Consider the following 14593-nt stretch of genomic DNA (forward strand, 5'->3'; position numbering starts at 1 on the left):
CATCTTTCTATTCTTCAGCCAAGCTCCAGCCCCTTAGAAGGGGTGGCTTATCAGGAAGGGCAAGGCGAGCTGCTTTATACACCCGAAGGAATACATAATGCTTGTGTTTGCATTACGCGTGTGCTACACTGTGACTATACAGGGGAAGATGAGGGTCAAATGTTTTAGTAGGAAATCTGAGGTTACCTGGTTCCATATCAGATATTGACCTACAGTTCCATTTTTTTTATGTGCCGTTAGTGGGGCAAGTATACAGGCGCAATGTCCATACATTGATTGTTAATTGTCTTATGGAGCCCACATGATAACCCCTGTGCTTTGCAGTTGGAAACAGATTTATCAAAATGTTGCGATCTTTGCAACACGCGCAAGCGCACACGTGCATGCACATACATTAGGAGTGAGGGGGAGGAGGAGAGAGGGAAAGTGATGATAAAACAGCTATTTAAGTAGTGAAGCAGGGCATATTTATCTAGTAAACTGTTTGCTCACCACCCCCACCCCCTCCTTGATGGCTGAAAGTTCTGTTATCAGCTGCGTGCGTGTTGTCACACAATTCTCACTCCCCTGTCTCTGCCTCTATACCTCTCTCTCTCTCTCTCTCTCTCTCTCTAACTGTTTCTCTCTGTCTGTCTGTCTGTAATGGATTACTGATTGACACCCTCCCTGTCCTCCTCCCTGACAGTGGAGAGTTGTCCTGGAGACAAGAGTCCTCCAGGGTCAGCAGCATCGAAGAGGGCCCGGACAGCTTACACCAGCGCCCAGCTAGTGGAGCTAGAGAAGGAGTTCCACTTTAACCGGTACCTTTGCAGACCCCGGAGGGTGGAGATGGCCAACCTGCTCAACCTCACAGAAAGACAGATCAAAATCTGGTTCCAGAACCGCAGGATGAAATACAAGAAGGATCAGAAAGGCGTCGGAATGATGCCTTCCCCTGGCGGACAGTCCCCTCGGAGTCCTGTGGGCCCGGCCTCCGGTGGTGGAGGAGGCGTAGGATACCTCAACTCTATGCATTCTCTTGTAAACAGTGTACCTTATGACTCCCAGTCGCCGACGTCTTACAATAAACCTCATCAAAATGCATACGGTATGGCCACGTCATATCCCCCTCCCTTGAACAGCTCCCTCAACAACTGCCCGCCCTCCCAGAAGAGATATCCCGGGACCGACTCGGCCACGCCCGAGTATGACGCGCATCCTCTCCAAGGCAATGGCAACTATGGGACGCACATGCAGGGCAGCCCTGTTTATGTCGGCGGAGGTTACATCGACTCAATGCCTAATTCTGGAACCTCTGTTTTCGGTCTGACCCATCTCCCGCACCCGCCGTCCGCAAATATGGACTACAATGGAGCAATCACAATGGGCAACAGTCAGCACCACGGAGTGTGTGATCCGACACCGACGTACACAGACCTAACGCCGCACTACTCTCAGGGAAGAATCCAGGAAGCGCCCAAACTGACGCATCTGTAGCGGTGGCGCAGCCCGGATCACTCCGCCCATTGTCTTATCCACCTCCAGACACATTACTGCTTTGTTTCTGCGCCTCCTCACGGCTCCCACCTTCTCTCTGCCTTTGTTTATGTTTCCTATAGTTTGATGTGTGAAGTAGCGTAGGATAAATAATCATGACTTGCTTGAATTTTTCTCTATTTGCTCGTGTCATTGTCTCACAAAGACCTTTATCTGGGCTGTAGGACGTCTAGAGCGGGAGGGAGGGGGGCACAGTATATTCATAGGCCTATTTAATCTTTTTTTTTTTTTTCCAAAAAAAATCTTGTTTTAAAATTGAAACTCAAACAGGGTATTATGAACATATGTTATTCATTTTTAATGTGAATTTGTCCGTTTATTTATCCGCAGTTGAAGAATTGTGTTATTTTGCATTTTGTTGCACTTGTGAAAGGATCCTTCAAGAGCCACGACTTGGGATTTATGAGGGGAATACATTTTTCAAAAACAAGGGTCATGAGCTTACACGCAACCCCCCTTGCTTGTGTTGTTCTATTGGACTTTCTAATGTTATTTATTTTGTTCGGTGTAAAGATAAGAGTCCTTTAGTATTATTTGACACCTCTGCGATCTTTGTGTGGGGAGAAGGTTGCTGGAAAAAATTAGCGTCTCGACCCTTTTCCAGTCCATACATGTAGTCTGCAGAAGCTCCTCAGCAGCAGCAGCAGCAGCACACCACACCATGTTGCTATTATGGGCTATGTTTCCAATTTTTCTTCTTCTTCGAGGAGGTGTTTCCTTTTCTCAGCGAATGTAAAATCAATCAGTCATGCAATAAGGGTGGAAAGAAGGACACACGTTAGCAGTTTCTTTATTGAAGAATAAAAAAAAAAAAGAAACAAGACATCATCAATTTTCTTTTCCGATGTCACACATTCCATGCTGCTCCAGTTCGAAGAAATAAATAAAAGAATTGAAATAATAAATGCAGCAAATCTTGTAGTTTTAATTTGGACACACCAGAAGCATTTCACGTGGTCACAAAAATAAACACGACAGACAGTTTTCTTGAATAAAAAAAATGTACAAAATATATTTCTAGTTTTGTAATTGTTACGTTTTATTATTGTTGTTATATATTTCATGACGGTGCAGAATTGTAAAGGTCATAATACAAAAGAGAGAAAACACATTTTTAGATTATTGGCAATATAAGAGAAGGTTAATTGGCCACGTTAAAATTAGCAGTTTAATAATAAACCATGGATGATAACTAGTAAACCTCTGTTTGTATAATATCCATGTATACAAAATAATGTGAAACCAGTGGCCATATTTACTATTCAATAGGATGGAGGGAAATGGCTGCAGACAAAGTCAAATACTGAATAAACGCTACTTAATTTTTTTTTTTTTTCCTCTCTTCTTGACTCGACGTGAAGAAAACTCTCGGGTGGCCTTCTCCCCTCCTCTCATCTCAGCTGCGTGGGCACATCCATAATAATAAAAATGTCAGCCGGGCCCTTCATGGAGATTCTGCAAGAGGACAACAAGCTAAATGAGAAATCGTTTGAAAAATAATTCATCGATGTGTTCAGTCACTCAAATGCGATCAGAGGGGATACAGGCTGAACTAGAATCGGAACGGGGGGGCTTATTTATCTCATTATTTTACAGATTTCGCTGATGCCAGTTCAAGACAATGTCTCGTTCATGTGGATGGTTGTCAGAGAAAAGCGCAGTAAACGGCAGTATATTTGAGTGTGTGTATTTTGTTAAAAATTAAGGGTCTGCGTATAATTAATGATACTTTTTTTTTTACTGTTTAAATTTCATTGTTTACAGTAATTTGTTGGATTTTTAAAAATATAATACTTGCACACACGGGGCTAAAATGATTCTATTGTTTTGTACATGTTTAATTTCTTTCAGGAACCAATGCAGAGATTTTTTTTTTTTTTAGTCTTCATCAATTTATCAAAACCTTTTTTTTTTTGGTTTTTTTCCATTTTCCAAAACCTTTTTTTTTTTTTTTTTTTTTACCATGTTTACTCTTCATGTTTTGTTATGCCTTTGTGCAACTGCAGTATTATTTGTTTCAGACTGTTTTTGCACCAAGAAATCATTTTCAGTCCAATCTGATTGATATAAGAGGGCATGAACATTAGCAGCCCTGACATATGGTTAGCAGGAAACCTAGAACAATTGAACCATGGTGTGTCACAGTAAAAAAAAAAAAAAAAAAAAAGCTGATGCACTGAGTATTTCTGCATCCAACACAGACACACACACACTGAGAAGAGATCCACGCACACACACATGCACACGCATACACAGCGAGACACTGATTTGGCCCATATGTGCCATACACAGGTAGCACATAAATAACGTTTTAACTGAAACTGAAGATTTGTATTTGTTTCATTGCATATCCATCCGTGGGAAAGTGGTCCTAAATCAATCCTGCTGTAAAGACAAGTGTGTAGGACAGGCTGGGGTCCACTAAATGCCGCCACCCACTCCTTTCCCTGCACACAAAGCCTGTGCGTAATTCCAAAAAAGCCATCCATCTCTTCCCCTAGCAACTCTGTCCTTCACCACAAGGTCTGGTCCCCTCACAAACCCTGCATGTCTCCCAAAAACGACAAATACATGTCGTTTTGTAAATTGCGTTCACAATTCAAAGATAAAAGCCAGGTGGAGAAGCTGCTTCACCCTACTCACCGTTGGCGCATTACCTCCTCCTGAAAAAAGGAAATGGTCTCATCTTGTGTAGCTTGATTCTTATTTATCTTTTAAAACCTCCCCTCCAGCGACAGCCTGGCTATAACTGCGAGCAGAAACTGGTTCTAATCTGAGTGGCCAGTGTTTCTCGCCGCTTCCTGGCTGCATTTGATCCGGGGGAGAGTTAGAAGCCTTAAATGTGTTGTGAGGGCACCGAGCTGTCAGACCTTTTGGCGAGTAAGATTGATCGCGCACAGGCTTCCAGGACTCTTTGTTTGGTATATAAGCAACAAACTGAGAGAGGCCTACCACTTCTCTTCTTTCCTCTCTCTCACTCACTAAGCCATATTATTATATTTTTTTCTGAATGAATGAAAATACAACATACTGCTTGACGAAAAACATCCCAAATGTGGCTTTCACAGATTATACTGGAAGGGCTATGAAAACCACTGCAACACTGCGGGGAGCAGCCATTCAATAACACTGCCATCTACATAATAACGCTGCAAATGGGTTCGTTGTGAATGTGTTGCTGTTTGCTTCATTTCAATTTCAGGTAGAATTGATACTTGGAAACACAGTGAGATGCCTTTGTAGCTCCTGTCCTGCCAGTAAACCCTGGTCTAGCCTCGTGCTTCTCCACTCCTAACAGGAAGATGAAAGCATTGTTGTAAATATGAGCACAATATTGAAAATAACCCAACAATCATGGCAGCTTTTGGTTATGGAAAAAAAAATGAAGCTTGAGAGAGCTCCCTTGTGTTTCACCATAGTGTTTGTGGGTATGTTCACGCACATGGACGCGCATGACCTCCTCATAAAATCGACCTTTAGTGGAATAAACGAAAAACCTTTAATACCAGTTTTAATATCCTATCATATCTAATAAAGGCCGCATAAAAAGCCTATAATAAAATAATGCTTGTGAGCGCGCACGCACATACACACATCCGTGTGTACGTGTTTACAACTTTCTGGACCTGATCTGTAAATGTCAAACAGCTGTTATGGGATGAAATGGTCTGAGCGTGTCATATCCGTCAGTGTTAACTTAATGGATGCGCTTTTTATTGCAACACATGTCAATGGATGCCCTGCATATTTCATTATTATGCATCTTTGAAGAATCACATCTATACTGGAGTCCACGGGCACTGAACAGACTGGATTGTTGGGGTTTGCTTCTGTCGAGAAGTCTCAATATCAGTTTTTGGGGGTATGCTTTTTTTTCACATCTGAAGCCAGACTCTTGCCTGTATGAATAGCTACTGGGGTGAAATATGTGTGTGTGTGTGTGTGTGTGTGTGTGTGTGTGTGTGTGGTGGGGGCGTTCTCGACTGACATCCTCAAACAATACGAGAAAGAGGAGTGCACGAATCCGCGCACCCTAGGCTGGGCTCCTTCCCTGTAATAGTGAGCGTCAGCCATTCTTAAAAAACACATTTTGTAGCTTAGTGGACTGGACTGGAGGGGCAAGAGGAGGATAAACTGAGCGGACAAAGATGTAAATAAAAACAGTCGTCCCCCAGCTGAGCGAGGCGTTCTTCATCTGAGTTTTTGGATCAATCAGGCAGACAGTGGCTTCTTTTGATTAAACCCCAAATTGTCATTGGGCAGAGGTAATCATGTGACAGGCAATTCGGTCCAATTTCAACCTTGTCTCCATGAATTCAATAGTTTAATAGTAGCTCGGTCCCCATACGGCCGTAATCAGTGAAATAGAAAAAACACCACCAGGAGATTTTTTTAATGATTTTTTCTTTCTCGTCCTCGCTGAGCCGCAACATTTATAAAAATACGCGTGCAAACTTTCCTCGGCTCTCAGGGAGCGGAGATGAATTACGAATTCGAGCGAGAGAGCGGTTTTATCAATAGTCAGCCGTCGCTTGCTGAGTGCCTGACATCTTTCCCCCCTGTCGCTGATTCATTTCAAAGTTCATCAATCAAGAGCTCGACGCTTTCACGCCCGACACTGATTCCTCCTCCCTTTGAGCAGACCATTCCCAGCCTCAATCCGGGCAGCCATCCGCGGCACGGCCGGCCCAGACACAGCCCCGACGGATGCAGCCCGCTGCCCACAGCCTCCTTACCCCCGGAGTACCCCTGGATGCGGGAGAAGAAAGCCTCCAAGAGGAACCACCTGCCAACCTCCACCGCTACCACCATCTCTAATGGACCTGTGTGCTTCTCTCCGAAAGGTGGGTGATTTCAAAACACTTACTGCAAAAGTGTTTACTATCTGTTGCTAAAAAATAAAAAAAAATTAAAGCTCAGTGCTGAGGCCTTTTCTTAAAAATAAAAGACAAAAACAAACTGGAAACGTTTTGTTCTGATAGATTTATGGTTATTGCTTTGCTCTGATTGTGTGTGAAGCAAGAAAAAAAAAAGTTTGGGTAAAGTTTGGTGATGTAAGATGATTTATTCCCCGAGCCGTAGCAGAGTTTTGATGTGTGACAGTAATGAAGAGTGATGGAGTGCCGTTGCCGAGGAGGGCAGCTGGAGCATTCATTAGTATCCCACACCAGCCTGGACCTCGCTGCTTTTATACTGCACTGTGTTTGCTTCACGCTCATGCTGGATTTGATTTGATGTGTAAAACAATCTGATGAGTATCTTTATGCTGTCATTATTTTTTATGGATGAAGGGTTTACAGGCTATAAGCTTTGGTCAGTGGCTCCAGCGGCCATTTTGCTGCAGCGTGTTGTGAGCCCCTCTCTAGTGGCTTGTGATAGCCATAACGTTAGATTCACGGGCACAGGGGTTATGTAACTGTTGTGTCCTGCGTTTTAATCCCCACGCTACTGTGGTGCTTATTTTCCAGGCTCGCCTGAGATTGTGGAGAGCGCTGGGGGAGGAGGGGGCTCCCGTCGGCTGAGGACAGCGTACACCAACACACAGCTGCTGGAGCTGGAAAAGGAGTTCCACTTCAACAAGTATCTTTGCCGACCGAGGAGGGTGGAAATAGCGGCCCTACTGGACCTGACTGAGAGGCAGGTCAAAGTCTGGTTCCAAAACCGGCGCATGAAGCACAAGCGGCAGACGCAGAGCAAGGAGAACCACAACGGGGAAGGGAAAGGGCCGGGCGCCGAGGACGGCATCCACAGCGACGAGGAGGACGAAGGCCCCCTGTACGAACGGAGCGGGGCCCTGCTGGAGAGAGATACCTGCTCCTTTCAGAATAACTCTCTTAGCTCCACACAGCAGCTCCACAATAGCGAGTCCATGGGCTTTGCTGCTGCGCCGCTGAACAGCAATGACAAAAATCTGAAACATTTTCCCAACCCGTCACCCACTGTTCCGGGCTGCATGTCAACAATGGGCCCAGGCTCGGCATCTGGCCCGGACAATGGCGATAGTCCTCCAGCCCTGGATGTTTCTATACACGATTTTCAACCTTTCTCCTCGGATTCCTGCCTACAGCTCTCCGATGCAGCGTCGCCGAGCTTGTCAGAGTCTCTGGACAGCCCCGTGGACATTTCTACGGACAGTTTCTATTTTTTCTCGGAGTCTCTAACTACAATCGATCTGCAGCATCTGAACTATTAAGTGAAATCAATCACAGTAACTTTTCTCTTTTTTGGGGGGACAGTAAATATCAGGCTACGATGGTATTAACTCTGATGTTATTTGTATATTCGGCACATTTATTCTGTTGATATTTGACTTGACGATTAATACAAGGTAAGGATGAAATGAAATCACTGAAATAGCTCTACTCGAAGTGACTTGTAATTACCATAACAAATTGATCTCTTGGAATGGAAATTATGAGTGTATGTGAATAATTATACAATATTAGGCCTATGGAACCTGGTCCTTTTTATTTTTGTATAGCTTCCAATGTCTTGGATATTTTTGTTAGAATACAATTAACTTGCTACAATCCTTTTTTTCCTGGTGTTTTGACTCGTTCCTTTTTTTCTATTTACAGGGTGAATATTTTTTATTTTTTGGCTTGAATTATTCATGTAGAAAATATGCAAAATAAAAGAAGTAGGGCATGTAAAGATAGAGACGTTATGCAAATGTAACAACAGGTTGGCAATGAATATAAATAGTCTAGTGCGCGAGTTGTGAAGGCACACACACACACACACTTTGGAATTTTACTTTTATTGCAGAATTTAATTTCAGCATAATCTATACACAGGTTATTTAAAATAGTCTGGACCTGCTAAAACATAATAAGTCTGTATTTTATAAAGGGAATCTATTTTCTTATTTAAAACTTTGGTGACAAACTTTTTTAAATGTAGGCTAGTTATATGACTCTTAAATCTCTGCTAATTATCATTTAATTAACAAATTATTGAATGAAAAGTAGCATTTGTTTTTGATTAAATTCCTTTTAATCAATTTTATTTAGATTTACACACAAATTTTAGCACCATTTCATACTGCCTACAGAAGAAACCCCAACCCAGATTATTTTATTTTCACCTTCAAACTTCATACTTTGCAGAATAAAAGCAAATACGCCCTCACGGATCTGAGCATGACAGGGCTCTTAACATTGTGTGCATGTTGCAGGCAAATACCCGAGCCATGTTTGCCTTCAGGAGCTCATAAATCACTCCGTGGCATGAATGAGACGGACATTAAGGAGACCAATTGTGGCGTAATGTGCACAAATAAAACCCCACTTACATTTTCATACGGGACTCCCCAATTCCTGGGCTAAAAGGGGGCTGAGTCTCTGCATGCGTTTGGTAATAATTCATTTTTATAGCTTGTTTAAACACGGCTCTGGCTCGGCGACAGCGGCAGCATGCAGTAGCTGCCTGTTCGGGTTATGAGGCTGCACTATTTTCCCCGTGTGTTAAAAGTAGCCCAAACTCAAAACAGACTACTTCTGGACTCGATGCAATTTATCAACCCTACATTTACTAAGAATAGCTGCAAAGAGAGGATCATTATGCAATATCCAGCTTACTTCATCAAGACAGTTTGTGCGTTTTGGAGGGGTTTTTACAACATTACTAGAGCAGTAGCAAGTCTTAGAGGTCAATATAGGGATTATGAATGTTCCTGCTCTATTGTATTGCACTTGAGTTGACTTATGGGAATCAGTTATTAGCTCATTCACAGCTTGACTCAATAGGTTGTTCCCCGACAACAGATTTGTGTGTGAGAACAGCAAAACTAACCACCGGTTGCGACGGCGGCCTGCACGGATCGATCCAGAAACTCATCTACACGTGCAAAATTCATAAGCTCGAGAGTTCAGCGGCGGTTTATCGAATAATCTGGAAGCCATAAGCAGCCCATCGACTGGCTGAACATTACTGGTTAACTGGAGTGTGTGTGTCAATGTGAGTGTGTGTGTGTTTAAGGAGGGGGGTATAGGGGAAAAAGAGAGGAAGGGAGGGAGAGAGAGAGAGAAAGTGGGGAGAGAGAGAGAGAGAGAGAGAGGTGGGGGTCCTCTACACTCCTACACTCCAGCGCCCAGTGACTAACCACAGGGCCTGTATAACCAAATCATTCCGAGACAGCGCGCCCTTTCTGCGCACATGTGTTCACACAAAGAGCCAAGAGAGCTCCAAGGCCTGGCGAAGTTTCCTACAGGCAGGCAAGGCAATGATCCACTGCGCCCACTCACTACTGTTGCAGAGGCAGCTGGGAAGACAGAGGGGGAGAAAAGGAGGGGCTGTGTGTGTGTGTGTGTTGAGGGGGTAGTATTGACCCCACTGCGCTTTTTTTTCCACTGGTGGGAAGTTTACTTTTTTTTTTATTTTAGTTTAGCATGATACTTTTTTATTTCAAATCTACACCTGACTTAATCATTCTGCAGCAGAATACCTCCTGTCAGTGTATTGCCTCATCACATATTAAATGATCATATTATTATTACTAATAACTACACTTTAATAATGATGCTGTTCGAGCAGGTACTGAATTCTTTTATACTGTTGGGTCGATTGATTCATAGAAATGCATAATTGCATAGGCTGTCTGTGCAAAATCTGAAAAATAGACCCTAAGTACATCAGGTAAACAAATGGAGTGGACAAAAAAAAATTACAACATTTCTCTTTAAAATATGGTGAAACAAAAGTACAAAGTAACGTCCAATGGAAATATTCAAGTACAAGTACCTTAAAAATGCCTCGAACAGTACTTAGTTACTTTTCAAAAGGTTCTTTGAAACACACTGAAGAGCATTTCGGGTGTTCAACCACATATGGCCAGTGGAGGCGCTCACCCTTCCATGTGATCCTCTCTTCCTCCCTCCTCCCCTCCTCTTTCTTTTCCTTCCTCAGTGAGAGGTTGGTCCTGCTCCCTGCTATCGCTATAACGCAGCTCTCCCACGCACACACACACACACACACACACACACACTCTCCCCCCACCTCTCTGCTGGCTTCTTCTTCTTTTTTCAGCGCAGCTTTCTGTGGCCATTAATTTCTCCAACAGCTTTATTTGATGAACTTAACAGGATAATCAGCCCACACTTCGCACCTCAGGCTATATGGGCGCATTAGTTCCACGAAGGGCCTAGCATTATCAGATCATTTGATCACTATACATGCATAATGAATACATGTGGGAGTGAAATCAGAGTAGATAGCAGACCCTATGACCCTGGGAGGGGGAAAAAATGAATACCACATCATCTTAATGTTTAATATGTTGTCTTGTCGTTACATCACCTGTGACCTCCCAGCAAATAAGTTACTGAAAAGCAGCCAAACATTTCTAATGCGACCTTGATGGGAAGTAAAGTTAGATAAAAACGCTCCCTTTGACTCAACTGGAGTACTTTTTTGCTTGTGTCAGGACTGAGACCTCCCCACCTCTCCCTGACTGTCACACTGTGACAATATTTGCTGAGCAAATCCCTCACAGTGTTAAAGCGTGAAACATTTCGCATTGGAATGGGACACTGATAGCCCACCATAGCCTGTGGCGGTGGCACACACACACACACACACACACACACACACACACACACACAGCTATCCATCCATCTAGGAGAGAATGACACTATTATATATACAACATCACGGCTGTTATGCGCGGACGAAGACAGACACGCACGCACTGAGGACACACGCACCAACACATACGCGCACTCACGCACACGTTTTCACCTCTTCCAAAAATACCGTACCTGAGGTCAGAGTGCTAGGTCGTCCTCGTGGAGAGGTTGCAGAGGGTGAAACGTTAATCTTTCCCCGGGGCAAGAGAGCGCACAGCGGGGGTTAGAAGACGCCGTGTTTGCCGTTCCCCGCTCTTCATGCGACCCCGGAGCATGTCCACCGCCGTCTGCCTCCCAGCTCATTGTTTGCTCGGCCAATACATTAGTGGCGACGCGCGTCACCTTGATCGACGAGCGCCTGGAATTTAAATAGCCACTCAAACACCAATCTGTCACCGGCTAAGGGGATAAGGACAAGTACCTCACTGGCTGACCCGGGCCCACGTGACAGCACCCATTCATTGATATCGGCCCGTGCGGCCCCCTCCCTCCTCTGATAAGGACAGAGTATAGGTAAAGGTTGGCACGGTCACTCAGGGTAAGAGGGGAGAGAGGAAGAGATCAGAGGGTGTCTGTAGAGCGGACGGTCCCTCTGTCCCGGTAGAACAATGCTATAATGAGCAGCTTCTTAGACTATTCGGTGATGAGCGGTGAAGGTGGCTCATGCTCTGTCAGGGCTTTCCACTCGGACCACGGGATTACAACTTTCCAGTCCTGCGCGGTTACTGTCAACAATTGCGGGGCTGATGACCGCTTCATGGCGAGCAGGGCTTCCCCTGATGGCATCCCTCACCAGCCGGGGTCATACCAGTCTACTACGAGCTCGCTTGGTCTCGCCTATGGGGCCCATCCGGCCTGCAGCTCCAGCTATGGACCACAAAGTTTCTGTACTACGTATAACCATTACGCGCTCAACCAGGAAGTAGACTCCACAGCGGGATTCCCACAATGCGGCCCGTTGATGTACTCGGGTAACATTTCCTCCTCCATGGTCTCTCAACATCGCCAAGGTTACAGTGCCGCCCCCCTGGGTCAACTTCAGTATGCCCACGCTGCCTATGCCGGCGGGCACGAGCAAGCTGCAGCTTTTCCTGGGTGCTCAAACCCGCTGTCACCACTGCACGCAGCTCACCTGGATGCTTGCTGTTCACCTCTGTCTGAGGGCGCATCTTCTGCACAGACCTTTGACTGGATGAAAGTTAAGAGGAACCCACCAAAAACAGGTGGGTGCCAAACTGTGTATATGGCAATGAAAGTGCTATGTGTGTGTAAACAACACTGCTTATCCCTCTTTAAATTGAAGTCATGTCAGCCTGTGTTGGCAGATGTTTTCTGTGTGGGACACATAAATGTAAACACATTTAAAGGCAAGTTGACATGACATGAATCTGACATTTGCATGATTGCGCCATATTCTTAATGTGTTATGCTGACTTAAAGCACAAGACAGAAGGCTGTAGATACCTTTTATTGTATAATTAACTATTATAATATATACAGTGCCAGATGCTATCTTTTAGTTTTATTCTATGCCTATAACAAGTGTATTACAGCATGTTTCAAAGCAGCTGACATTAATTGAGTGCCGCGTAAAAGTTGCTTCTTGGTGCGTAAAAGTTGCTCCCAGGCACAAGCAGTTGTGGAGTGTGTGTGTGTGTGTGTGTGTGGATGTGTGGGTGTGTAGAGAACATGATGGGTATCTCTGCTCTGCAAGTTCACGGTGATTTGTTTCTCTGTCTACAGGGAGGTCTGGGGAGTACGGTTATGGTGGTCAGCCGAACACGGTTCGGACCAACTTCACCACCAAGCAGCTGACGGAGCTGGAAAAGGAGTTCCACTTTAACAAGTACCTGACCCGTGCGCGGCGAGTTGAGATCGCGGCTGCGCTTCAGCTGAATGAGACTCAGGTGAAAATCTGGTTTCAGAACCGGAGGATGAAGCAGAAGAAGAGGGAGAAAGAAGGGCTGCTGCCGACCAAAGCTCCATCATCAGACCCGGGAGAGAGGATTCAAGAGAAAATGGACGATGCAGAGTCAGAGAAGTCTATCTCAGCTCCCCCTTCTCCGTCTCCTACATCATCCACGGTGTCTTCCACGGGGGCTGACCCTTACTCCTCCAATTAAGAACCAACTGCCTCTATACCTCTTTGGGCCACAGGCGGCCACATATATCACAGCTCATACACAGTGTATCAAAGTCCTGATTGATGGATGACATATGTGGACATTTAGAATGAGTCAATGCACTATTTGGGACTTTGGACAATATATGGACCATTTCTGAGTTATGGATTTGTTTTATATTGTGTATTGTATTCATAAGAACGATACCATTGCTGTCTACGGCCATGGGTTCAAAATGTGTCCACTTTCTTTTGAAATCAGACATAAATACACGTTGATAAAGATAAAGATATCCAGTACCTTCCTTACAGCTGCCTGCTCCTGACCAGTGCTGCTGAATGTGCCAAATGTAAAGACACAAAGCTGCACACACAAACAAATACCTCAAATGTGCCAAAGATGTGCGTCATGGCCACGGCCAGGCTGATTGCACTGGATGTCGTCAATTAGGCATCACACAATCAACGAGACGACCTCGTTTATTAATCGTTATAGAGTGCATTGTTATAGTACCTCCTTAATCACTGTCACCTCTGTGTTTCAGGCCTGTGTGTTTGTGTGTCGCGACTGTCTGAATGTTTATTGTGTGAGATCTGCATGATGCGTAATGCTTTCATGTATTATTAGCGGGGCGCTGAGTTTTATCAGTTGGGGAACCGGTCGTGTATGACCATATATGTTCCAGGCTTTTATCTGTTATCTATTTAATCCAGTGGAGCACATACAAAATGTTTTGTCCAGAGAGACGTTTACGGGTCAATCATGTGTATTAAAGTGCGTTTACCTCTAAAACACCTATTCCTGTGTCATTGCTGAGGGGAACTCTTGGGAGAGACAGAATTATACCTTTCAGATGATTTTAAAGCAAATCTATCCAAATCCGCCAGTCAGACCTTTATTTTAAGCTCTCCAGACAGAAAAGATAAGCCGCACGTTTCTCTTTTACGCAGCGCAGAGTCTCTCAATGTATGCGTCCGTGCGCGCTCCCGTCCCTGGGGTAAAGAATTATTGGCATAATAAAGGCATGTTTATCCAAGGAGGAGATGAGAGCGCGGACGTCAGCGTCATTTGTGATGACAACCTTATCGAGCTCTCGGCTTATTGAAGGGACAAAAAAGAAACTCTATTGATTAAAACATCGAGGTTAGGCTATCGACAAGGATAGGGCCCCACTGGACCTGTCAACGTTAACTCCTCAGTTCCCCCAAGTCACATTTAAGTGTCATCATCCCCACCTGATGGCACGGTGAACAGTGAAAACTTGCAGAACTGCATGTCACAGAGTCCAGGAGCTAATTATTATTTCAG

The 14593-nt window shown here is 44.5% G+C and overlaps 3 protein-coding genes and 1 long non-coding RNA gene across 9 annotated transcripts in view; 3 read left to right on the forward strand and 1 right to left on the reverse strand.

The window, feature by feature from the left end:
• hoxa3a (homeobox A3a) overlaps nt 1–2515 on the forward strand; it is a 31630-nt gene extending 29115 nt beyond the window's left edge. For all 5 annotated transcript variants that reach the window (XM_027287318.1, XM_019275445.2, XM_019275446.2 and 2 more), the window contains one exon: nt 686–2515. In XM_027287318.1, coding sequence (XP_027143119.1) covers nt 686–1476 — 791 coding nt within the window. In that variant the 3' untranslated portion in view covers nt 1477–2515. The remainder of the gene's footprint in view (nt 1–685) is intronic.
• A 381-nt stretch (nt 2516–2896) lies between these two features.
• The window catches only part of LOC113747474 (uncharacterized), a 50705-nt gene continuing 39008 nt past the window's right edge, over nt 2897–14593 (reverse strand). Inside the window, exon 3 of the long non-coding RNA XR_003463652.1 lies at nt 2897–2991. This is a non-coding gene — a long non-coding RNA (uncharacterized LOC113747474). The remainder of the gene's footprint in view (nt 2992–14593) is intronic.
• LOC104940576 (homeobox protein Hox-A2a) lies at nt 5510–8094 on the forward strand. Of its 2 annotated transcripts, XM_027287320.1 has the most exons (3): nt 5511–5801; nt 6179–6380; nt 7005–8089. In XM_027287320.1, the coding sequence occupies exons 2-3, from the start codon at nt 6290–6292 to the stop codon at nt 7727–7729; spliced, it is 816 nt and encodes a 271-aa protein (XP_027143121.1). In that variant the 5' UTR covers nt 5511–5801; nt 6179–6289; the 3' UTR covers nt 7730–8089. The 2 variants fall into 2 exon arrangements, with proteins under 2 accessions (XP_010755514.2, XP_027143121.1); XM_010757212.3 differs by having other exon boundaries at nt 5510–6380; nt 7005–8094.
• hoxa1a (homeobox A1a) lies at nt 11668–14062 on the forward strand. The gene is made up of 2 exons (XM_010757213.3): nt 11668–12385; nt 12906–14062. The coding sequence occupies exons 1-2, from the start codon at nt 11779–11781 to the stop codon at nt 13283–13285; spliced, it is 987 nt and encodes a 328-aa protein (XP_010755515.1). The 5' UTR covers nt 11668–11778; the 3' UTR covers nt 13286–14062.

Source organism: Larimichthys crocea, chromosome XIII, assembly GCF_000972845.2.
Source record: "Larimichthys crocea isolate SSNF chromosome XIII, L_crocea_2.0, whole genome shotgun sequence".
Taxonomy (NCBI): Eukaryota; Metazoa; Chordata; class Actinopteri; family Sciaenidae; genus Larimichthys; species Larimichthys crocea.